The sequence below is a fragment of the Tympanuchus pallidicinctus genome, unplaced genomic scaffold (genome assembly GCF_026119805.1).
Source record: "Tympanuchus pallidicinctus isolate F22 unplaced genomic scaffold, pur_lepc_1.0 scaffold12, whole genome shotgun sequence".
Lineage (NCBI taxonomy): Eukaryota > Metazoa > Chordata > Aves > Galliformes > Phasianidae > Tympanuchus > Tympanuchus pallidicinctus.
The window spans coordinates 8,068,617-8,093,571 of record NW_026294637.1 but is presented as its reverse complement, the minus strand read 5'-3'; the positions used below and the strand labels follow the sequence as shown (position 1 = coordinate 8,093,571).

The window sequence follows — 24,955 nt, the reverse complement described above, 5'->3', positions numbered from 1 at the left end:
AAATACCCTATGTTAAGTTCTTGGTGTGGTTGGCTTTGAAGATACTGTCTTAAAATGATGGGGAGTTCAAGACTAATAAAGCAACAAGGGCTGGGACCAACACAACTTATTCCTATCCCAGAAGTGCCAAAGGAGCAACTGTGCCGGGAAACAAAGGTGGGGTGGCAGTGAAAAAAGCCTCCTGGGTTCCGTACCATGCTCCAGGATGCTCAATATGATAATGTTTCCCTCTGCACACTTACAACAAAGAAGGTGGCATCTCTACATCTAAGGGAAAATCTGACTGTGCTCCTAGCACTTCTGCTGCACTGTGAAGTGCCTGATAAGCATAGGTCATTATATAGATTTATTCAAAAGGATTTTCTGTTGTGGAGATTAATTCTGACAAACCAGAGCTCTGTGAATGTTTAATGTTCTGAATAGCATTGCAAACCCAAAGCTTTATTATAGGAGAGATGAAGGATACTTAAACCTTCTGATTATCGTCTTTAAATAGCAAGCTCTGGCTATAGCCAGGTCCAACTACTCATTAGAGATGGGCTGGTCCACAGACATCCCTGCCCAAAGACAAAAGCTCTGCCTGCTCTGATTCACACACAGCCTGCAGTGCCACTTTGTTTCCTCCTTTTTAAGAATGCAGGTTGAAATACGCCTGGAACATCTGTGTAATCAGGAGAAAGAGACAGATCCTATTTCTAACAATAAAACACCTTACATTGCAGTAATTAAGCTGTATTCACACTATGAGGAAATAATTTGACCGATGCCTGGATCTATAGGGTAGGCATTGGGGTTTCTTACCAGCAAACCATTGGATCCGTGGATTGTGACACAGCGGGAGAAGGTATGGTGGATGGAGACATCCTTCACATATGTTGGAGGGTTGTAGCCTCCTTTCTCGTCTACATCTCCAGCCATGTGGAAGTGAATTGGGTAATGTCCCATTGTCTGCTGGCCCATATATTTCAGCTCTAGACCTTCAAGATGGGTAGCCTTAAAATCAAGACCAATCTGGAGAATGACAGAACATCAGTCAAGAAAGATAAAACAGTGTTGAGGGCAAGAGGGTGGGGGAATACAGGAATGTAGAGCAATGAATGTATCTGCTAGAGAGATTTACTATGTGCGAGAGAGTGTATGGCTGCAGGGTAAAGGAGAGAGTCATGATAGCTAATGTGACCATAGCTCTTCTTTGATACTGTCACTGCTGCCATGGCTACTTTCCACTTCATTTTGGAAGAAAAAGACATTTAGATTTAATGTTTCCCATGAGTTTCAGTCACTCGGGCTCAAAGTGAACCTCCTGTTTGGAGCACCACTGGCATTTGGGGAAAACTAGAATTGGAATATGGAAGTTATATCCTGGATGGGTTAAGCACCAGCCTCGCTGGGTACTGTCTGCATGGGTGTATTTCAAAGCTGAGGGACTGGCAGCAGCAGTGGGGTGGATCTGCCGCAACACAGGGAGGGGCTGCTTGCTCAGCAGCTGACACAAGAGATTCCTCCATTCCTGCAGCCTGACTTTCTCAGTACACGAAGGTGTGGCTGGGTGGAGAAAAGTGCAAGGGGAAGGCTCCAGCCCTACCTTGATGTGTCCCCCAAAGGTGTCGAAATCAAAGAAGGAGCACAACTTGCTGCTGTACTCATAGCACTGCCCCTCCATCTCGCCCATGATCACAACGTTCCTGCTCAGCAGCCCCACTTCTGCCCGCATGTCGACGCCATCAATGACTTCGCCAACGTGGAGGTACGCTGCTTTCCCTGCAGGAACAAGATCCATTTTCAGAATTACTCTGCCAGCGCTGCTGGTTTCCCCTTGTGCTTCCTGTGGTGGGGTTGGTCGATAATGAAAAGAGCATTGGAATCAGCAAAAAACTGTTGGCTGGCTCCTCAAAAGGCGGAAGGCTGGAGCACAGGTGTCCCTCTATGTCCTGCTGAGACATTTTCAACAGAGGAAGTGGGATTTTTGGTCTGAAGTTGCTCCAGTTAGCCAGGGAGCTAAACCAACAGGCTGTCTGACAAAACACTTCTCCGACCTTAGAAAGAGACTGTGATCACTTCAGAACTGCACTTCAGAACCTCTCCCTGCCTGCTATCCTGAACTCTCAATTTAGATCTGTCTGCACATCTCCTGCTTGCTCCCAACACCTCCCTCTGCCCCGCACATAGGCAGCTGATAGGACTGCATGCCAGACCACATTGCCTCTAACCTGCCTCCACAAACACACCTGGCTGTGTGGAGGGGTTAAAACCACAGAGAGCCCTCCCTGCCCTGAACAGAAAGGGGTGAAGCCCAGGCACTGTGGATGCCTAGAGAGCAAAATATTCTCTTTGCTGTAATTTCATTCAAACGTATTCATGCTCCTTCCTTCCTTCCTCGGCTTTCTGCAGAGAATGCAGTTGGAAAAAGGTTCATTTTACGGACTACATTCTGTATTATTCCAGTAAAAATAAGTAATAAACTCTTTAAGTAAACACTGAACTTTCAGGAATGCTACACTTGCATGTATTTCATTTCAGTGGAATCATTCAAAGCAGTAATTAGAAACAAATGGCAAGCCCAAAGCCTGGCTATCATTGTGAAGTACTTTGTGCTGCACTAGAAATGGCAAGTTGCGTGGAGGATTTTGAGCACTGAAACATTCTTGTTTTAACCAAAACACACTGCTATGGCTTTATAACAAAGATAAGCAAACCCCATTCACTCCTCCTTTCTGCTGGTGCTGGGAGCAGTGTAGTTCAAAAGCAATACTGGCATTTGGGAAAGGTTGGTGCTCCTTCTTGCTGCCTGCAAGGCAAGGTCCGCACCACTGTCTGCCATGGGCACAGGGTGCTGTGGGAATTGGATGCTCAATCCCAAAAGTGGTGGAACCAAGAGGCCATGGGTTTGCATCTCACTTGTATTTGCAGTTTCTTCCCTGAGCTTTCCCACAGAGCTGCCATAAGCCAGGTCTATTCAGGTTTGTGGCCAACATCAGAACCCAGCTTACCCCCAAAACAGCTCTGCTTCCCTTATTCACTGCTATTTAAAAAGCAGTGGCAGCGGTGTCCTCTGCACAGGGATGCCCAGTGCTGTACCATTGAGCAGCTCTGCTAGGGAACAGAGTCCAGAGCCAAATGGTTATGAAACCATTTTCAAGCTGTTACTTTTTAGTTTCCCTCCAAGCTGACCTTTCCTTGATTTACTGAAATGCAGGAAGAAGTTCAGATAATCTGAAGAATGTCCTATTTCAAGCCACATCCCCAGGATTTGTGGCAGTGGAATTAGATGGGCAGTTTTGTTATTTATGTGCTGAGCTCTAGAATAATAAATGTCATGCTTGCATGTATTTAATTTAATTTAACACCAGTCCAGACATGCAAAATAGCATAAGTACTGGCAGGAATGTTAAATACGCATTAACCAGTTTCTAAATATAACTCCTTGGGTGCATGTTTTTCACTTTCTGCTTTTGCTGACTTGACTTGTTTAGAGATAAAAGGAGAGATGGAAAGCAATCCCCTTGCAATGTGAAAGTGGATTTTGAATAATAGCTCCTTTAACAGAGTTTTGAAAAACAAACCTCTCCTCCCGGCAGCCAGAAATCCAAGCTGCCCACGGCTGTGGGGCCATCCCACTGACATGGCTCATGGGAGACAGAGCTGGGCATGGGATCGCTCTGGTGATGTCAATTCCTGCTGGAAACTGGCACCAGGCACTTCCCATGGGGCCAGAAGCACTGCGATGTGCGTCCATGGACACGTGGCACCTCCACTGGCACGGCTGGTGATTGGCATGAGGAAGGAAATCAAACAAAAGAGGCTGCTCCACGGTGTGCTTGGGCAGCTCACATGGCACTGGGAGCGTCCCACTGCAGGGCTGTAAACCTGAAGCCAGGCTGCTGCTTGTCTCCCCAAGGAGCAGTGTGACATCTGAGCATGGGCAAACCCAAGCCAGCCCAGAAGTGGTTTGGGGCAAAGAAAGGCAACTCTGTGCTGAGAATAGAGGAGGACTGTGCCCGCTGCTTCAGCATCAAAGCCATGCCTGGGATTGCCCAAGCAATTATGAGTGCAGGATCACTGATTCACCATCTCCTCTCTGAGCACATTCATGCTGCATCCCTCACGGACAGATGTTGCTTTGCTGGTGAGCCAGGCTTGTGCTGCGTTATAATCTAAACCAAACAAAGCCGTATGCTGACACAGATTACATCTCCCCACAACAGGCCAGTGTGATTTAGCTCAAAAGAACGCCCTGGCTTTGCTGCTCTTTGTCATACCAGTACCTTCACTTAGCAAAATGTTAATTCACAGGGAAAAATAAACTGCATTAATGTATGGGCTTGCTGACAAAGGTCTTGATTCAGCGAAATAGGAGACCACTTCCATGCTTATGACTCAAGACAGTGACTATTAAAGTCACCAGTGCACTTAGTAAGGAGAAGGTAATTATTAAAAGAAAGTATGCATTAAGATAAACATAGATGATCCACTAATCAAAGACACACTTATGTCAACATCACAGCAATTCCGAGTTTCTCCAAGCTGTACAAAGCTCCAGGAAAACCTGCCATACCTGAACCTAACCCCAAAGCCTGGGCTCAGGCTTTATCACACTTGGGAAGGGTGGAAATGTAGAACAGTTTCAGAAGCTCCAGGTGTGGGTGGTGCTCTGGTGAGTAACACTCAGAGATGTCTCTAAAAAACCTCCCTGGTATATTTCTACTTTTCTAAATGCTTTGGCTTTAAATGCCATAAAGTGCCGCATATCTCTTTCAGAAGTGAATCAGGCATCTGAAAGTCTGTATTTGGTGAAGATAAAGTGGAGCTAAGATGCTTCTGGATTTGTTCTTTTTCCCTAAGGAGTTTTTTGTTCTCCTCCAGGCTCTGCGGATTAGACCTTCCCTCTCATGGTCTTTTAATGCTTCCCAAATCAGAGTTTCTAAAGGGAATCACAGAATCATTAAAGCTGGAAAAGAGCACTCGGGTCACCCAGTCCAACCATCAGCACACCCCCACCGTGCCCACTGATCACATCCCTCAGTGCCACATCCCCACGGTTCTTGCACACCTCCAGGGATGGTGACTCCACCACCTCCCCAGGCAGCTGTGCCATTGCAGCACCACTCTAAATACAAACTTGCCTGCTTAATTCATGTAACACAGTGACAATAAATCCTTCAGGGAACCTTTAAAACCAGTGCAACTCATTGCAGATGCCAGCCCATACTTCTGTCAGATTTAGCATTTTTGCCAAGCGTTTGTCATCACTGGTGGTTACGTCCCTGTTGCTTTCTATTTAATAATTGATAAATGTTCTCACAAACATCCTATCTGAATTGGTTTGATGGGATTTGCTCTTGCATGCCTCAAATGCAACACAGCATGGCTTGAGAGATCTGACCAGCCTTGAGTCATATACTACATCCTGACATCTTACTGAATAATTATTCCTTAAATTGAGGGAAAGCAGGCTTTAAGTGAAAGGACTTATAGTAAAAAGGATGAAGCTTTACAAGGAGTTCAAAGCAGTGCCCAGAGATAGAAGGAAAAGACTGCTGAAAAGACTGCTAGAAAGGTGCCTTACACAATGCTTCCTTGCCCAACCCTCAAGTACCAGGGATGCCTCAAAAAAAGAACTTCTGGCAAGTTCCAGCAAAAAATGATGTCAGCTTCTGAAGAGAACCCTCTAAATCTCTGAAAGTATCTGAAAGTATCATTTTGCTGGTAGAGTAACTTCTCCCTCCTTCATAGCGCACAACGAATGGTGACGCAGGCAGTTTCTGGGAAGTTGTTAGATCACTATGTATCTACATGTTTAATTCAAAGTTCTCTACATTAACAAGTAGCTCCATCTCTCTGTAGTATTCACTGCCCCATAAGCAAGATTTAAGATATGTAGGCTCATAATAACAGATTCACTAATACGTGGGATAATTGAAGTAATTATGCTATGCACAAAAAGGTTTTTCTTGTTTTATCAAGAGCACATAGACACACAAAAGGGCATTTCATCCTTTCTATTCCATGGTGAAACTTATCAGCATTGGTAGTAACTTCACACAGTGCAGCGAAGATGCAGATAAGACTTGTTTCCCAGGGAAACTAGACCAAATACTTGATTTTCCTACTATCCAGTGCTGCCACAACACAACCCTTCCTTCCTTCCTTCCTCCTCCCTCCCTCTGCCCTGTGCCATCGTCCCTGCCTTGGGAACCTGCAAGATCAAAAGGTTTTAATCTGTTCCCACAGAGGAAAAAAAAAAAAAAGAGAAAAAAAAAATCAAACAAAGGAGGTCAGTAGAGAAAAGTCCTCCATTTATCAGAGTGACCGTCAGACCAGGAGCAGGACCTGCAGAGCTGAGCCCTCGCCCAGGCTATGCTTCCCTGTGGGAGCAGCAGTTCTGACTTGAGCGAAGTTGCTGCGATAAGGGAGCACATAAGATCAGTCCCTGCGTGTCCTCCCTTGCTTCCTATACTGAGATTGTCAGAAGTCTGGTTAGACACCCAAATCCTACTGAAAAAAATCCTGGCGGTAATTGAGTATTTACTCTTCAGCTTTTTGGAAAAGCCCAGCCTCTAATCAGGTCACTTCTAGCCAGTAAAGCAAGTAGGAGTTTTCAGCAGGAAGTATCAATATAAATGGGGCAGGACCTAAACAATAAGTCTGACTTCTTTGTCCTAATACACTAAACTATGTCTATTAAACTACTAGCAAATGATGAGAGCACCAACTATAATTAAACCTTCTTACGCCAAGTGACTGCCACAACAAATCAGCTGTCCACACAGATGAGTTTTTCTGCCTCTTTTTAAAAAAGTCTCTAAGTAGTTCAGACCTGAAACTCAAGTTTATTTCCAAAAAAGAAAGGATAAAAAAAAAATAGAGATTAAAATGAACACAAACCATCTGGGTAGGAACGGTTTTATCATTTTGCTTTTAAAGGACAGACTTCAGGAGTTCTCAGCTGCTAAACTAAAACTCTCGAGATAATCAGGCCACGCCACTGACTACAAATGACATCCCTTGAGACGCCGTGTATAAATATATCTGCGTGGAAGCCTTTTCTCAGGAGGAGCAAAGCAGTCCTGAATAACTCACATCAGGAAAGGAAGCAGACATTTATGACAAGTGCTTTCCAAATGCAAATCAGAGCTGAGCACTGCTGCACAAGCACAGAGGGATGCTCACCTAGCATGGAGATACCACCCACTGGCTCATTAGTGTTCCTTATCCTGTCTAATTGCACATCATGGCTCAGGGCAATGGATGTTAGGCGATGGTTAGGCACAGAGAAAGTCAGGCATCTCCTGGCTGCTAAAGACAGGACAACTCAGCCTTCCCTTGTTTTATTTCATCAATGCTGAACTTAGAATCAGGCAGATGATCTTATTTTCTGGTGAGAGTGTGCTTTTGCTACAAGAAAATTGGATGTGATTGTTACTACTGGACCAAATTTTGCCCTGATTTATATAATCAGTGAAATCCCATTGACGTCAATGAAGTTGCCTGGATATAAGTAAAGGCAGACTTTGGCTGCAGTGCTCATGTCATTTGTGGTAATAAAAGGAATGTCCTAATTCTCCTAAAGAGTAATTGGAGACCAAGAGCATAATTACTTTAACAAGTGTTTCCACTGCTTCTTTACTTGAAAATCACACTAACTTTTTTTGTAGTTTTTAACCCCTTATTAATTTCTTTAAACTAACTCAGTTGCTATTGTTATAGAAGATAAAAACAAGATTTTTTCAGATCCATTAGATTATGGGAATTTCAAGAGATTTATTTCTATGTCATCTTTATTTTCACTGACGATCTTCCAAGATCATCTTCACGATGTAATTTGTAACATACTGGTCTGGTACAGTTTTTCCAACAGCTCAAAATTACTAAAGAAAAACATCCAACTTGGAGATGTGTCTTCTTTGAAACTACTAGTCATTTTAAGTCATAAGACTATGATACATTCACGCTGTGAATAATATTTTTCTTGGCTTGACGGGCAGCTCTCTTTCAGACTGTCTAACAATGAATGGCGAGAGCCCTGTGGGAGGCGGCTGCCAAAGGAAGCACATTCAATACCTTCCAGAAGATGCTGCATCAGAGATAATGCAGCTCTTTTCACAGAACAGAGCAAACTCCCAGGTGCACTGGATGTTCCAAGTGCCCCGATGGTTTCTCAGAAAGATCTTACTGTAAATGCTGACAAAACCTCTTCCTAAAGAAATTGCCAAAGCAGAAGCAAAAGATATGGTGACGTGCATGTTTCACAACCAGGCAAACTCTGCCATAAAAAATGGCTTCAGCTGTTACATGCTTTTATACTGTAAGATTGTGTAAGATTACACTTGCTTTTGTAAAGCATGGCAATTGAAAGTTCATGTATTTACAAAAGATGCAGCTCACTTGATATTTCTGTGTTCTGCTCATTACCATGCCAAAATCTAGCTCTGGAAGAAAAAGGCCACCTCACAGACTCAAGTGCAGTTGCAGATTTTCCCCTTTGCATTTTACTTTCATGCTCATAGCAGAAACAGTATGTGCTTCATCATGGAAGTGTGTCTGAAGGTCACTTTACAATCACTAGATTGCAAGGTCCTCTCATCAAAAGCCATTTGTTCCAGATTTGAGCCAGTCACTTTCAACAGAAAAATGCTGAAACTCTGCAAAGCTTCCTGCTCCTTCTGCTCAGACTAATTTAGCAGCACTCTACAGCCTCCATTTCCTGTGGCTCAGGATAGTACATGTGCCACATGACTCCAGAAAAGTTTGGTTAATACATCACCTCAGAGCAATGCAGTCTAGAGACACAGCAAAAGAGAAACAGTAGCTTTAGTAGTAAAACAAAAATAAAATAAATCTAAAATGTAAGATTACTTGTCTTGTTAGATACAACTCTTTTAGGAAAATAGCCAGCTGGTCCATTACTTCATAACCTTAAAATTTCTCACACTCGAATCCTCCCTTACCACGCTCCTCAGATCAGCTGTGCTCATCTCCTGCTTTCCAGGAAGTGATACATTTTTAAATACAGATATACAAAATTGAATGTTTCAAATACATGTCCAATGTTTGTCTCTATGAAATAAATGCATCCATTCAACAATGATCTTGAGGACAAAAAAAAACAAAACAAAACAACAAAAAACAAACAAACAAACCCAGAGTCAGCTACGGAAAGGGAAGACAGAAAGGAACCAGAATCAAGTTAGATGATTTTCTACTAAGAAAATCACGTGTTCCCAAAAGTATCATCAGAGCTAGACATCAAATTCAGGTGTCTTTTATTTTTTTCTGATTCTTAATGGAGTTCACTCAGTGAAAATGATGGAATTTGTGAAATGCAACACTAATGTGACAAGATGAATCACCTCACCTGCAACCTTGACCTGGGTGGGTCTGCAAGATGGGCATGGCAGTACTTGGAACTCCTCCGCCTGGTACATGGAGTAGTCAGTGCTTGCAATCACAATCCTGTCTCCAGGCTCCCATGAGCTCACATCATCCACCAGATTCAGCACCGTGCTGTTCACGTTGGTGTCAATGGTTACTGTAAGCTTTGGTTTCACTGCAAAGCCAAAAGGAAGGGTGGAGGACTCAGTTAATCTTATCACAAAGTGCCAGTTTTTTGGTTTTTTTTTTGCCTGGAGCACCACCAAAAAAGATGATTTCCTCATTCAGTATAAAACAGTTAACTCTTCCAATCATGCTTGTTACTGGCTTAAGCTTGGAAAGCAAGCAAACAAGAAAGTGTTTTTCTGCCAGATGTGTGCAGGTGGATTTTCCACTAATCCCATGGCTACAATTTGAAGTAGCATTGAGTGGCTCATTTTCACCCCACCCATTTACTAGTAGCTCTTCTGGGTACGGGGCACTGTTATTTACTGCAGCCAAATGGTCTTCAACGTAACGATTGTTTTTTTTTTCCAACAAAACAACAGTATTCTACCTTCCTCTTCCCACCAGCTGAGCACTCAAGAATCCTAAAGACCTGTCCAGTGGCCAAGTTATGCACAGTGGTGTTGGAATTAACAACTATAAAACAAAGTATTTCTTTCAAAACCCGTTGTCTTTGCACACAGTGATTGACTAATCCTATCTCATCCTAAAATGCTTCGATTGAAACACAAGATATTTACGGGAAGGAACTCATCAAGTGTTTTCCATGGTGCTGCTTGGCTTTGGAGTCATACTCTGCTTTCTCTGGTAGGGCTCAGGAACTTTTCCTGAGGTAAATCTACAGCCGTTGTATCTATGTTCACATCAATAGCTCATCCAAAATTTCATCTTGAGAAATTACTGTAGTTGTTCTTCCACTGAACAGGAGTCAGCCATTGGAAGGCAGTATTTCTGCTTTTCGTTGGTCTGGTTTATACCTATACCATCTACCTTAAGCCAAGCACTCAATGGAGAAGACTCTGTGCTTCTGGACATCTGAAACAAGAACACTAGGCAAAATCCAAGTTCCTCATATGGCTTTTCTTTCTCAGGGGTAAATGACTTCTGCCTTTGAAGAGCCAACCCAGAGGACAGAGAGCACAAGTGTCTGGCTTTTGAACATGGAGCACATACCAGAGCTGCCACACAGGAACCGCACTCTGTAGTTCTGGCAACCTTCACCTGTCTGGTCCTTGCCATGGCAAAGAAACCGATAGTCGTGGCCGTTCTTGTAGAAAACCTCAGTGGTTAAAATAGTTCCATCGAGGGTCTCTGCCTGGAATGAGAACAGAAATATAAAATTGGTGATACGTTCAGACACTGATGTCATCCTAAGAGGCTTTTGCTTTGAGTGATGCGCAACAGTTGTATAACAAAATGGGATGACTGGTATGTGTGCTATCCAGCTGGCACTCCAGCTGGTGCTTCAGAACAGCTATTGTATGTGCTGACTGTGTAGATTACTGCTAGTTGTATGTGTATCTCCTTTATCTATATTAAGACCATGTGCTTTCTTGGATAGGAGTATTCTGAACTTCACTAACATCTGGTCTTGGTGCCCTAGATTTTCTTTTGGTATTTGTTTGAGATCAGATGACAACACTGAACACAGATGCTTGTACCCAAATGAACTCATGCTCTCAAACCTCTCTGCTGCACTCATGTCATTGCTGGTGGCTCAGCTATACCTGAACTTTGCAGAAGAACAAGAGCAGGGATTTCTTCTTTCAATGAGTCAGTAATAATTGCTCTCAAAGGAAAAAATAAAAAATAGAGCTGTTCCAGTAACCTTGCTCCAAAAGGAACAAGAAGAGGAGGGCTTTTTTCACATACAGGTACCAGCCTGTAGGGTTGGCTTGAGGAAACAGCTGCATCATACAAAGAAGTGGAGGGATGTGTAGCCTCTCCTGTGCTCCTGCTGGGGCAAGTGTCACCCCTCAGGTCACAGTCCAGCTCCATAGCTTGACCCTTTCACAAAAATGCAACTAATTGCATTGGACAATCCAAATAACACATGCATTTTAACAAGGCAGCAGGAGATAAATTATCTTCCAGTGAAGGGCCTGATCCTGATTAATTCATTCATGCAGACCTTCCTTATTAATGCAGCCATACTGTTGCTGCAGATAGGATTAACACCATCAGCTGAAGGAATGTGCCTCTGGCCGCACTGTGCTTCTGTTATTATCATTGTATCTTCACATTTTCACGTTCAGCACAGTTGAAGCAGGCCAGCTGGTATAAATCAGTGTAACTTTAGGAATGCGATAACAAATGCCAGGTTATGCTACCTGAAGAATTGCCCTAAAATCTGCAGAAGCTAAAAAAAAAATTGTTTTGCTTTTTATGTTCATGGGGGAAAAAAAAAAAAGTATCTATAATTTAACAGAACAGAGGAAAAAAAGGTTGATTCTGGCACAGAAGAATACATTTCTTGTTTCTCTTTCAATACACAAGCTAAAAGCGCTGTCATAACGAACATCTGACCTCTGCTCTGAAATAAGTTGTCACTTCTAATTCATGTATATGGAAGCTGAAATGAATGTGGATTTGCTAAGGTCTGGCAGAAAGTCATAGGGCATTTTTTTCCTTTCTTTTCAAAGGAGATTCTTTAGAACAAGCAGGCCTGGAAACTTAGAGTCATAATGTCAGCATTCCCATTTACTTCAATAACCGCATTTGTGTGAAATCCACCAGTGGATGCAGGAACCTCAGATTCAACTTCCCACAGGTATGGAGTATTTTACTGGTTTTTGATAGGCAAAGCTTCTCTGGTACTTGTTTTAACAGGTAGATGGGTAAAGCATATGGCTAACACTTGCCAAAAGAAAACAAAGGTGCTTTGTTTTGGTAATTTTATTTTGGCTTGAATAGGCTTCTGCAGTATCAGAAAAGATACATTTTTTCACCTCAGCCACATGGATAATTTTAATTTTTAGCATAATTTTAATGTTTAGTTCCAAATAGAATTCAAATTTCTTTCCAGAGGAAAAATAACAAACCACCAATTGACTCCAAAAAATGGCTAAGCTCATTGGTATTTTTCCCAACTACTACAGCTGGTTGCAATACCATCTCATTACATTCTGTGATTAATTTTTTGAGGTAGGGTCCACTCCAGAATCATTTAAAAACTTTGAAATTTTCATGTCTTATTTTTTTCCTACAAGCTTCCAGCAGGGAACCACATATTTCACGATAGCATCTGTGCTGTCCCTGACCCCATCTGCACTCTTTTTCATGCCAGAGCCAGAATTTACTGAAAGGAGCTTAATTCTACAAGCATTTGTCTCAAAACAAGACTAGACAGAACTTGTTGGTTATATATTACAGCTGGAAAATAATCAGTGTCTTTTATTTAGAAACAAAAGTTACTGACAAGCACAATATTTTGGGGGCTCTCATCTCACGCTGCCTCTCTAAAGCAAAGAGGTAAGCTGGCCTACCTGAATGTCAATGGGCTGCCTACAGATTTTATCAGGGTGAGCAGCTTTGAAGTCAGAAAGCTTCTCCATGTCTTTAGATCTTGCTTTCTCGGGCTTCTCAAACCACTCTGTCCATTCTACATCTGGAGACAAGTGCAAACAAGAAGAGTCATTTGAAAGTCACGCCTAATGAATGCAGCAAAAACACATGAAGCATAATTTGATCTCAGATATCATTCACAAGTTTCTTTTCTGATGATCTGATTCCTGCCTCTTCCTGCCACTCTGTCAGCCGCTTGTAATGATGCTGTGAAGTGCAACCAGCCAAAGGAGGGCAGAGTTATTAAAAGCTGCATAATTGGAGTACGCAGTATGAGCATTATTAATAGTTATTGCTTTTGGATCCTGTCTTCCTTAGTTGTCTTTTGGATTTTCAGATCAAGTTTCAGTTACTGTATGTTGTCTGAAACATGGACATGATGACTATGCAGTCAGAAGAAATAAGAGGCTGTGTGTGATATCTTAGATCATAAGAGATGGAATTTCATACCCAGAGCAACAGAGGAAAATGAATGCCAGTTATCCAGAGAGTCCTGGAGACAATTGAGGAAAGAATCTGTGCATGTTCTTTACTTGGGTTAGCAGCAACATAAATAGCAACTTGCAAGCCCACTCTTCCCAAATAGCTTTGCAATAAAAAGGATGGTTCACTCTATTTATCAGCTCTACCACTGAGTTAAATAGCAAACAGACCTCTTACCTTGAACCCACTCACTAGTCGAAGAGACATTAAAGAGTTCTCCATTCTCAGCTTTGAATAGTTTGAATACTTTGGCCACAGCTGACCCTTTCTGACCTGTTTTTTAAAAATGGTAAAAATCAATGAATGCACTCAAAAAATGTCAAAACTGAAAAGGTAATTTTCCATGTGTATATATGCATAATTCGGGTTTATTATCCAGATTTAGCCCAGTATAACTTCCATTAAAAAGTTACTGAGACTTCAGATGCTGGACAATCAGGAGGATTCAGCTTGCAACAAAGTGGTTTTATGGAGAGATTTTGAGGCTACCAATGCAGGACAAACTGATTAAATCTTCAGTTGGTATGAACTGGGCTTGTTTCATGGTTTTTTGTCAAAGAGGGAGGCAGAGGCTGAGCTCAACTGAGTTACAAGGATTTACACTGATACAGTGTAAAACTTTTATTTCATGGTTCAGATGACCGAGGTTATACCCCACGCTTTGATGCTTCAGCTGCATTAATTGAAAGCAGTAAAATATGAAGAGAGCATTCAATTAAATATCTCTAACCATCAGTTGTTCTTAGCTTGATGTAAAGCAATGTCAAATGAGAACATCATTGACCAAGTTTAAGTGCAAGTAACTTCCAAGACAGTATTTTGTGCATGAATTACCTTGATATTCAATGTGGTCTTCAACAGAAGAGGAGGGATTTCCTTTAATGGTGATAAAACTCCATGGATGCCTGGAAAATCAAAATGAGAAATGATCAAATTATGCCATGCACTCGGTGAGCATTTTTTATAGCTTAATGTTTTTACGTTTCCCAGCAGCTCCACGTTCAGAACAGTCTGATTGATGTGAAAGGCAATTTGATTGAAATTAAAAATATCTTAAGTTTGTATTTCTTCAGTAAATATACCACAAGACAAAGAAGCTCAAAGACAAATCCTTGCTCAATACAGTGCGTTTCTCTTTTAAAATCTTTAAGGGGGCTTGTGTGTGACAGATGCATAGGACACCAGCAGCTCCTTGGGGAGACTGAAAATCTTTCTTTCTGTGTGTGCAATAGAGAATACAATTTAAAAAAAAAAAAAAAAAAAAAAAAAAAAAAAAAAGCAGTTCTGCTTAAATAAATTTAGCTGCTGAAACGTTGTATATCACAATTGTCTTTGGAATGACATGAGAATTTCTAATAGAGTGGCTGGCAAAGGGCAATAAAAAAATACCTAGATAGTGTGTGGGTGTCCAGTTTCCTCATTTTTAACATTGAATGGAGACAAAGGTTTATGAGTCTGAATTGTTCGTTCAAATCTGATCCTGTTTCAGAAATAAGTTCATTACTGCCTGATAGTTATTGGTTGAGTAGGTTCAATAGCTATCAGCAGTACTGGAAAATGAACACATGGCTGAGTAAGCAATGCAGACAGAGACTAAAGTACCTCCCAGTGCTGGAGATGAACCCAATTAGTGGGGGTCAAGAGGGAATTTCATCTCTGAAATAGAAGAAATTCTGGCATACCAGCTTTTAATGACTAACAGAATAATAAATATGCTTTTAGAGTGGTAGAGGGAGGCTCGCCCTTACCCTGGATTTAGCAAACAACCCACAGATTAAATCATGCCTTTGTCAGTGAAAATACCCAGACGTTTCAATAGCATCAAGATGCACCCCTGAGTCTTACCAGTCACTTTACATTTACCACCTGCTGGCATAAGTGAAGTTACAAGCTACTCTGGGACTTCAGAAGAAAACACAGACATTGACAGAAAGTCACTACAGCGTGCTCAGATCCCTGCCAGCGTCAGCTGAGCTTTGCTGAGGGTCACAGCCCTGTGCTGCAGGGGAGCACTGGCCCACCCCGATGCCCTGCCACATCCCCACAGCAAGGCGTTCCGAATGGAAAGTCCTCAGCCCCAGCACAGGACAGGCTCGAGGGAAACGGCCAGCATAACAACCTGGGAGCCTGCCAGCCAGCCAGATGCCGGAAAACTTGCCTGTGCCAACTGCCAACGGCACTGTTGGGCTGTGATCTCCATCCAGGGAGAGGAGGGGGTGGAGAAAGGAAAGACACTTTATCACTCAGCAGGAAAGATAAGTCTTTTTTTTTTTTTTTTTTTAAACCCGTGGTCACCAAATTCAAAGCAAATGGCAAAAAAAAAAGATGAGGGTTCCATAATAATCTAATAATCCAAAATAATCATCTAAAGAAAAAAGAACCTAGCTAGTTCTGCAACTCAAAGTTTGGTTCCATTTCATGTGTTACAATACTTGTTTGTCTCAGTAAGTTTATCACATAAACAATCATGAAGTCTTTCAACCCTTACACATAGACACATGCAATCTGTTTGGGCTATACGAAATGAAGGGACCAGTAAGGCCAGAGCCAAACCAGTGTTATTTGGGTGGGGTTCCAAAGAGAACAATTGTGTCATCAAGCACTGAAAAGTCTTCTTTTAATTTATTAGTTGGAGAAATAAAAAAAAAACTCATGCTTAAAGAGCAAATTCACTTTTCAAAGGAACAGTAATAGAAGAAGAATCATAGAATCGGAATCATAGGGTTGAAAGGGACCTCTAGAGATCATCAAGTCCAAATTCCTGCAGTTCTCTACAGTAGGTTGAACAGAAAAGCATCCAGGTGGATCTTAAATATCTCCAGAGAAGGAGACTCCACCACTTCTCTTGGGCAGCCTGTTCCAGTGCTCTGTCACCCAAACAGTAATGAAGTTTATCCTCATGTTCATATGGATCTGCCTATGTGCCAGTTTGTGCCCGTTACCCCGTGTCTAGTCACTGCACACCACTGGAAAAGATTATGCTTGCATCCTAATGTTATGGACTCAGCAAATAAGCAACTGAAACTCTGGCAGGAGCACAGAACCTTTTTTGCATAAATCAGCATTGCTCGTTGTCTCTTCTACAGCAATGGGGATTTGTATAACTTTATAATCTGGTTGAACATGGTGTAATTGGTGATAGGAATTTGTCCATGTAACTCCCTCCACCACCTCCATGAGAAAACAGCCCAGCCTATGGCTCAATAGCCTGATTCATATGGCACCTCAGAAAATATGAAACAGAAATTATCTATCTCAAATTAGTAGCTGGGTTTGACACCATTTTTGTCTTAGTATTGCCCAAGGTCAATCCCAGCCATGAGAAGATCTGATAACAGGGCGCTGGACTGGCCTGCAAACCCCGAATCCGAGCAGTGAGACATGCATGGGCATGCTAGAAATTAAAATCCATCCTCTTTCCTTCCTTAGAGCCTTCTTTTACCATATGGGTTGAAGTGTGTACAATTTTCTCATCCTGACTCTTTTTTAAGATTCTCCAAAAATTTCTTAAAAGCACCTAAACTTCAAGTATATACATCCCTAATAAGAGTATAGGTGTATGGAAGGGAAACCAATAGGTCTAAATGTTGTCACGGTGAAGTAAAGCAGAAGCTCTATTTGCATAAGGAAAAAACCTGGATACATCCAACAAAATTGTGTGTCTTCCACCCTGCCATCTAACTGCCTCTGTAAATGTCACAGCAGCTGCCATTCAGACAATTTTTCACAGTTTTTGAACATAACCACTTAGAACAGCCCTAAAAATGCAATTTTTAAACTTTGCACCACAATACAGATAGTTTTGCACATACCAGTATGCTGGTGAGAGACAATATTTACCAACCCCTGCTACTTTGTGTTACCCACCATGTCTCTGTTATTTACATAGGGAAATATTGTGGTATTAGAGATAATAGTATGACAATGATTAGCTTTCTGACTACATACAGCAGCAGTGCTGAAAGTCACACTTCAATACAAGAATTTCTATGTATTTCCTTTATAAGCATTTACAGCAAAGTGAGAAACTAGCATTAAAACACCACAGTGGCCTAAAAACATCAAGAACAACTTACTTTTATAAACATATGGGAACACCATCAATTTATTCCTGCTGCAGAATTGGGAAAGAAAGTATAATGTTCAAAAATTTTTTCCTGTATCCAAAATTTTGGTCTTTAAAAAGAAACCCATCAGGCTACTGGGCTTTAATGAGAGTTCTGAGTATATGAGAGATAGGGTTGGACTGATGGAGGTAGCTGTGATTGGAGACTATTTCTGCAGCTTTGTGTCTCTGAAATGCACTGCCTGGTGCACACAAGTCCCTGTAGTATTTTACACAACCTCTTTATTAACTGCCCCAAATGTTGCTCCATCTGCACATGCCAACTGACACTTGTGTGCTCCCATAGACTGCTCTTCAGAATCTTTTCCCCATGCAAGGCAGATATGTTTTTTCATGTTTTGCAGTGACCCCCTCAGTGACAGCAGAGTCCGCAGAGGAACACACACAGAACAACAAAAAGAGAAAAAAGTGCCTATATAAATTTAGATAAACACCAAAAATACAAATGTTACAGTTGGGTGAGTAGCAAAAATTCTCAGCAATGCATGTGCCAACACAGACACCATATTTGTCACAGAAGTATTTACAGTCCACAGCATAAATTCATGCATGCTAAATTTCTGTGCTGCCAACTCCTTAAATAAGTATTAGACAAGATGACAAATATACTGTATAGATACCTACATGCATTTAGCCAGGGTTACACTGCTATTATGCTACTCTCCTTAATGTTCAACCCATTCTATCCAATGTGTGTATGCAGATATGCTTCTTAAATCTTTGAGGGATGGCTTGAGAATAAATAGGAATGATTAACTTGTAGGAATAGTATCTTGGGAAAACATCATTTTAAATACGAATATGCTTCTCCTCAGTTGCTAATAAAAATACCCAACATAGACAATGAGTGCATCTTAAACTGTCTAATTAACTGCTAAAACCTCCTGTTGAAAAGTTTTCCTGTTCTTTTTTTTTTTTTTTTTTTTTCTCCATGTGAAAGAACTTTGTGCCTTTGAGAGAGTGGAATTATTCGGACATATGAGAAGCATAATAAAACCTCTGTTCTGGGAGAACTGGCAGGACTGGCACATACCTAAACCCAAGGTGGAGGAAATGCTTGCTGCCCAGTTTGGTCATTGCTTTCCTGGCTGAGTCGTCCAAGTTTCTGGATCCCTCGTCGTTCACTGCTACTGACAGGATCATGCCATTCGCAACTCTGTCCAAATACTGGGCAAGACGTTTGCTTTCCTCTTTTGCTCGGTAGGTATCAAATCTAAAATGATAAAAAGATACAAAAAAAATTTACTTCAGTAAAATGCATTACAGAATTAAATAAAAAGTGGTATAAAGAAATATTCCTTTTGTGTTGTTTATAATAATGACATTATCCCATTGCAAAATCGCTTCTCTGGAAGGATACCTTATAGGTTTCTATTAAATCAAATTGATTAAGGTCCATTTGACACAATAGCTAGACAATAACACTCTGTTTGCTCTTTGGTTTTGGAGATGAGTGATCTAGAAAGAATTGTATACATGTGCAGTAGCACTCATTTGAAGTAGATGATAAAACATGCTTCTGATCTTGCTGGGAAGCTGTTCCAAACCTGTTTCCAGAGATTCTCAGATCTAGATAGCTGTGAAGACACTCACCGGTCTGAATGGACAACGGCCCCCATCTTTGGGTCAATCACATGGACAATGACACCCCGATGGCCCCAGCTCCTTTCAAAGTAATATCCGCCTTCTTCCATGCCACCAGGATGAAGAGTCTTGTTTAAGAAAGTCCAGGACAGCTTTTTCTTGCCATGGATCTCAAGAATGCCACCCTCACTCACACCAATGTACTTCCGCCCAAAGTAGGGATTGGGCTCGCTGCCGTCATCCGCTCTGCATCACAGAGGGAGGAAAAGATTATCTTATGATTTGCAGAGTAAAGAAGCCTCTGCCCTTTTTTTGTTATGTCCCAACAGAGAAGTGTCATGACTAGCAATGCATTTCCTTCAACAAACCCAAGAACCAGTAGCTGCTTACACTCTACTGTAAGTAAATGACTTGAAATGATTCTAGCAACTACAAAAGATCAGGAGCAATCTGGAACTCAAATTATATGTTACGCAGGACTAACAACACATTTTTTGAATTCCATAGGAAGTTAACGTAGCAAAAATTTGGTAGATCTTATTTGTTGTTAAATATGAGTTTGGCATCCTTGAAAATCGGAGAGATCCTGCACCAAGCTGCAAGGCATAAACATCTTATCCTTTGGCTCACCTACTTGTCATTCTCATGCAGAAATAAAAGATGCTGAAGGAGGAATTTCAGAATAAATTAAATCTTTAGGCTTTGAGCTTATTGAGGAAAATCCATTAATCGGCCTGAGTGGCTGCAATATACTTGCTGCTTTTTTGGCATGTCCAAGCACAGTAATGTGCATTCCCCAGTAAGATTTGAAATCAAAACCAAAACTGTGTCATATTATTAAAGGCCATTTAAATTGTTTAATAAGCTACTGAGCTTTCCACAAAGCACAGGTCATAACGTATTCGACAAAATGCAACTTTAAGTAACATTTTGTTCCCTGTTATGGAAGAGACGTACTGGAAAGCTATGAGCTATTTCATTGTGCATACATACCTCCCGTATAAGATGATAACCACATTGCCTTGGTAAGGGCACATCTCGCTGCCGATCCGTAACTCTCCATTATTTTCAATGAGTATATATCTAGTACGCAAAATGATAGGCTGTGCATCGTCTTTAATGATCAGTTTTCCTATGTGGAAAGAGTTATGATATTTGCTTTAACACACAGCAGCTCACCAGAGGTCGTGACACCATTGTGCTACACTCAGAGCTGGGGTCTCACCTGAAATTTTGAAAAATTCTGCCTTTCCTCCCCCCAAAAAAGCTCTCAGTAGAAATTCTGAAGATTTTACCTATTATTTACTCAGTTCAACTCTTGGAGAATACAAATAAGATTTATATGGAAGAGAACTCACTCAAAACTGAGACAGAAATTCAGAGTTAACATGAATAACAGCTATTTGTACTAGCAGTCAGCAGCAACACTTTGCCTCTGTCCTTGGAGATAAAAAGGCACATATCTATCTGCCCAGTCCAGAGACCCTGAGAACACAACTATTGCATTATTTTATCAGTACAATAATACAACAAAAAAATGTTTTTGAAGCAAAACATGGAATTAATGAGTATACTGAGGTACTTTTGTAAATTCTCCAGAAAATATGACAAATAATTAATTATGATGGCTAGAGAACTGATAGCATCTCAGCTACCACCCACCCTTGTACCAAATTAGAGCCAGCTTTGTCCAGCAGCCAGCCAGTTCCCAGGAAGCAGTAGGAGCCTCTCCCAGCATGAGGCAGAGTGATTTAAACAGCCGAAGGGGAAAACACTCCTCACCCAGCATTGCCAACTTGGGGGCAGTATGTTTTACCTCCATCCATGATGTGGATTGAGTGGACAGTTGCTGAAGATGAGAGGAGGAGCTTCCTGCCATTGCGGATTTCGATGCGGTTTTCTTCGTTGTGACCTGGGTTCCAGATTTCTAGCTCAGGATCCTTGTCAGGACATGCCACAGCTGCTTCTGCTGGATAAAAGTGAGGAGCAGTTACCTTGTTGTGTTAAGTGCAAGATAGAAAACTCTACATCTGGGCATCTTTAAGCTCCATTCTCAGCACCCCCCTTTGCTGCTTCCCTGGAACACAACGATAGCCCAGTGCAGCAGAGTACATGTGTCCTTACCTTACCATTTAAGCTGCATAGTTGTGTTTGTTTTTTTGTTTTTTGGAAGTGTGCAAAAACATGCTATGCTGCAGAAAACTGCCAGAGAAAAGGCTGGAATTCTGACCTTCCTACAGTGACACTCTGTCTGTTCACACACATCTGGAAAAAAGTCTTTCACAGGCCCAAGGAAGAGGTTGATGAAAAATTAAAACAAGAATCGCTCCTAAAAGTGCCATATGAGGCCTGAAAATCTTTGTAAAAAGAATATTGAGATATGTTTGCGAACTGTTTTTAGTGGGGATAGGAAGTAAAAGTGCTCAAACTCTCAACAAAGCACCACACACCTGAGAATTGCCAGTACATGCAGAAACAGCAATAGGAATTCCACAAGAGAGACTCCAGCTTCATGAACTTCTTCAGACAGAAGCGATAAGGACTTTGAGTTCCCTCATCTCTGTGCATGGGTTTGGTTATAGATTGCAGTGACGTAATAGATAAACTGTGCTCATATCGAGTCCCAGAGACTCATGTTAAAAATATTTACTTAAGATAAAATATTTCCCTGATATAATCTCACCCAACATGTGACTTTCAAATCTTATTCTAATCGATAAAACTCACAAGTGCAGAAGTCCCATGTATCATGCATATTTTCTGAGGCTGTAAACCTTTCTAATCCTGGGAAACTGGGGTCAATGGAAGTTTGAACAATGAGCTTTTTGCAATCAGAAAGGCTTGGGAGCTCTGACCTGCTCTCCAATTCGTATCCTTTAAAACTAAACCACCATATGAAAAGTACAGAAGCCACAAATCAATGATGACAGATGTGGGATGCATCCCCTGCTTTCAGCAGAATTTTGGCTCTGTCACTCAGTAGAATTTTTTGTTTGTTTTTACCCCATGGAAAGTATTCTTTCAGTCAATGGCAAGGACTGAAAATGTGGACGCATGCAAGGAAATGTGCTGGTGCTGATGCCGTTGATGGAGGCTGTTGTGCGTTACCACTGTGAAACTCAACATACATCTGTAATTCCACACCAATAGAAACAAAATTATGCACCTGCATTCAGTTTCTTCTCAAATTCCTCTACCAGCTCCATATCTTAAGAAAACAAAAAAATTGGACCAATCACTGCCTTGATGACTCAATTAATATCAATTAAATACCAATATTAAACGTGAGCAAGCAACATATGTCTTGGTTCTCTGAGTCAAATACTGATCAGCATCCAGGGCCTGATTTTGACACTACTTGTGCCAGCCAGAAACTGGAAGTGTATTGCATGTCAGCCACACTTTTTCTCACTTAAAAGGGTTGTTCTGGGTTCATTCCAGAAGACACATGGAATTATAGTTGAAAACAATAAATATTTCAGGCAGAAAATGGGACTTGCAAACAGATGCTCAGAGATGACTGTCATATACACTGACAATAAATTCAATTCATTTGCTAATGATGAGACAACAAATAAAACCAAAAGCAGTTGTTCATATGTAGAGTTGTAATTTACCAACTAGATTCCAGGAGGTATTTCCAGCTTCCCTTTCTCCTGCAACTGCTTAGGCAATGGGCTGCTTGTAGGGAACAGAAACCAAGGGCATGGATACCTCAGCTTTTCGCTGACTACGTCTGTACTTGGACACTGCAGCAAAATCCTTGCCACCCGCAGCCACAGCTATGAGGACTTGAGCTTTTTTTCTTTGCTATTTCTTTGTGATGGTTTGCTAGATTTTGATAATGCTTGGCAGAGCCGGAAGGCTTCCTGTGGGTACTTTCACCTGCTGAGAAATTTCACTCTTTGCCACTCCAGCTGCTTTAATTCTGGAATATTGGCAACTCAGAAAAATGCTTTTCTCCTGAGGTTTCACACCTTGTTCTTGGCTTTTCTTATAAGAAATTGGATTAAGGAGTGAAAAGTTGCTCAAAATACACCAATAATGTCGTTATTTAAAAACAGTGTTACAAACCGTGCCCTTTTTCCCTGTGACAGGAGAACTTACCTGTGCTTGCAGAAGACGCTACTAGAAGAAAAAAAACAAGGCTTTCAGCCAGATACTTGGAGGTAGGTAGAGCCATTCTTCACGATTTCTCTGGGTAGATACCTTGGATACCTGCAAAGACAGAATATGAAGAAAATGTGTCTTTATTGTTTTCTAACTCATGCAAAAATTATTCCCTGCACAAAGCAATGTCATATCCAGCTCTATGACATCCCACTTCCACTCCCATTCAGCTCAGTGACTAACACCTTCATGCTGCTTAGGGACCAATCCAAGTAGAGAAAGAAGCCAAGGGCAGCTTCTCACCTTTTGGTTTAGGATAAACCCACTTGGGAATCCAAATAGACACTCAGAAAGCAACCACTAAAAGTAGCTAAAAAACGCCTTAGGAATGCAATATAAACACATAAAGCTTCAAGACTCTCTAGAGCTGAGTATTCACAAGTGCAAAAAAAGTAATGAAACACAATGGAGAAGGCGTTTGCAGAGTGACAAGTCTGCGAGGAGGAACATCTTGGTGGGACCTTCTTTCCCCCTTACTACTGACACAATTTTTGCAAGTGATTTTAGCACACCCCCAAGCTAAAATCATAGTGAAACTTTCAGACTGAAGCATGCAGTTTTTCAGATTTCAGATCCAACAAAACACTGTCTGTTTAATCTGCCAGCCTATAATTCTGTTGCAAAACCCAGGATTGCTTTTGAAACCAGCCTACCTAATACTGTTTTATTTCTTCTGTAGGCAAACCCAGGCAAAAACAAACAAGTAGTGACAAAAAAGTCTAAGTTAAAATTAACATGATTCTCTCCAACAGGCCTGAGCAATCGATTCTGCAACTCTTGGCAATGTACTGACACATGTGGTCACGCTGAGAAATGAAGACCCACTGCTATAGATGTCCAGTGCTCTACTTAAAAGCAGTATTTAAAAGTCATGCACAATCCGTGGAACTGTTAGGTTTTACCATGTAGGCCAACATTGGTAGAATGTTAAAATCTATTTGTAGCCATGTCACACCACAGTGACAAAATATGATAAAGGTATTCATCGCAAAGCTTAGACGCCAAAAAAGCAATCGAAAGAAACTCCAGGGTGCTCCAGTTTCTTCAGGACAATGAAAAAAAAAAAAAAAGCACGTGTTATTTTTAGGTCACTTGTTAATATAAAACAAACAAAAACATGTGAATAAGATATGCAAAAAACCGGAGTTTAGTCTGGAACAAATTTTACAGTGTAGATATGCAGAACATATGTCTGTGCTCTTCTCTTCCTAGAGGTGATGCAGCTTGAAGTACAGTGGTACATTCAAAACACATGTAATCCAGTGACTGTATTAAAAACAGCATTTGAACCAAATTTGTCAGGAAACATTCCAGCAGGAAAATGTTTGCTTATTTTGGTATAGTGTAATTGACAGCCATGTGCTTGGTCACAGCATAGATATGGCACAGTCTGTCAGGTGCTGAAATGCTGTTAGAGAGCAGTAGAAAAGAGGAATGCACTTAGTAACGCTATAACTTTAAATGATATACATTATCAGAGAGCAATAACATGGCCATGGAATTTGTGCCAGAACCAGGCTGCACGTGTCTGACATTTTAACAGCACTTACCATCAACATACGATAAGCCAGGGCTCTGTTAGAGGAGCACTGTTAGTGGTATGCCCAGAGTACAGCAGTCACCATGAAAACGTCAAGGTTTATTAGCGAT

General features: G+C 41.3%; 1 protein-coding gene across 2 annotated transcripts in view; it reads right to left on the bottom strand.

Moving 5' to 3' along the window:
- Positions 1-24,955, bottom strand: part of CEMIP (cell migration inducing hyaluronidase 1) — a 105,686-nt gene that overhangs the window by 28,862 nt on the left and 51,869 nt on the right. The window contains exons 2-13 of one of the 2 annotated variants that reach the window (XM_052672509.1): positions 23,243-23,353; positions 20,952-21,104; positions 20,129-20,267; positions 19,145-19,381; positions 18,585-18,764; positions 14,260-14,330; positions 13,603-13,698; positions 12,864-12,985; positions 10,552-10,693; positions 9,356-9,547; positions 1,586-1,761; positions 802-1,011 (exon numbers count right to left, since the gene is read on the bottom strand). In XM_052672509.1, coding sequence (XP_052528469.1) covers positions 802-1,011; positions 1,586-1,761; positions 9,356-9,547; positions 10,552-10,693; positions 12,864-12,985; positions 13,603-13,698; positions 14,260-14,330; positions 18,585-18,764; positions 19,145-19,381; positions 20,129-20,267; positions 20,952-21,104; positions 23,243-23,318 — 1,794 coding nt within the window. In that variant the 5' untranslated portion in view covers positions 23,319-23,353. The remainder of the gene's footprint in view (positions 1-801; positions 1,012-1,585; positions 1,762-9,355; positions 9,548-10,551; positions 10,694-12,863; positions 12,986-13,602; positions 13,699-14,259; positions 14,331-18,584; positions 18,765-19,144; positions 19,382-20,128; positions 20,268-20,951; positions 21,105-23,242; positions 23,354-24,955) is intronic. The other variant, XM_052672510.1, reaches the window with a different exon arrangement.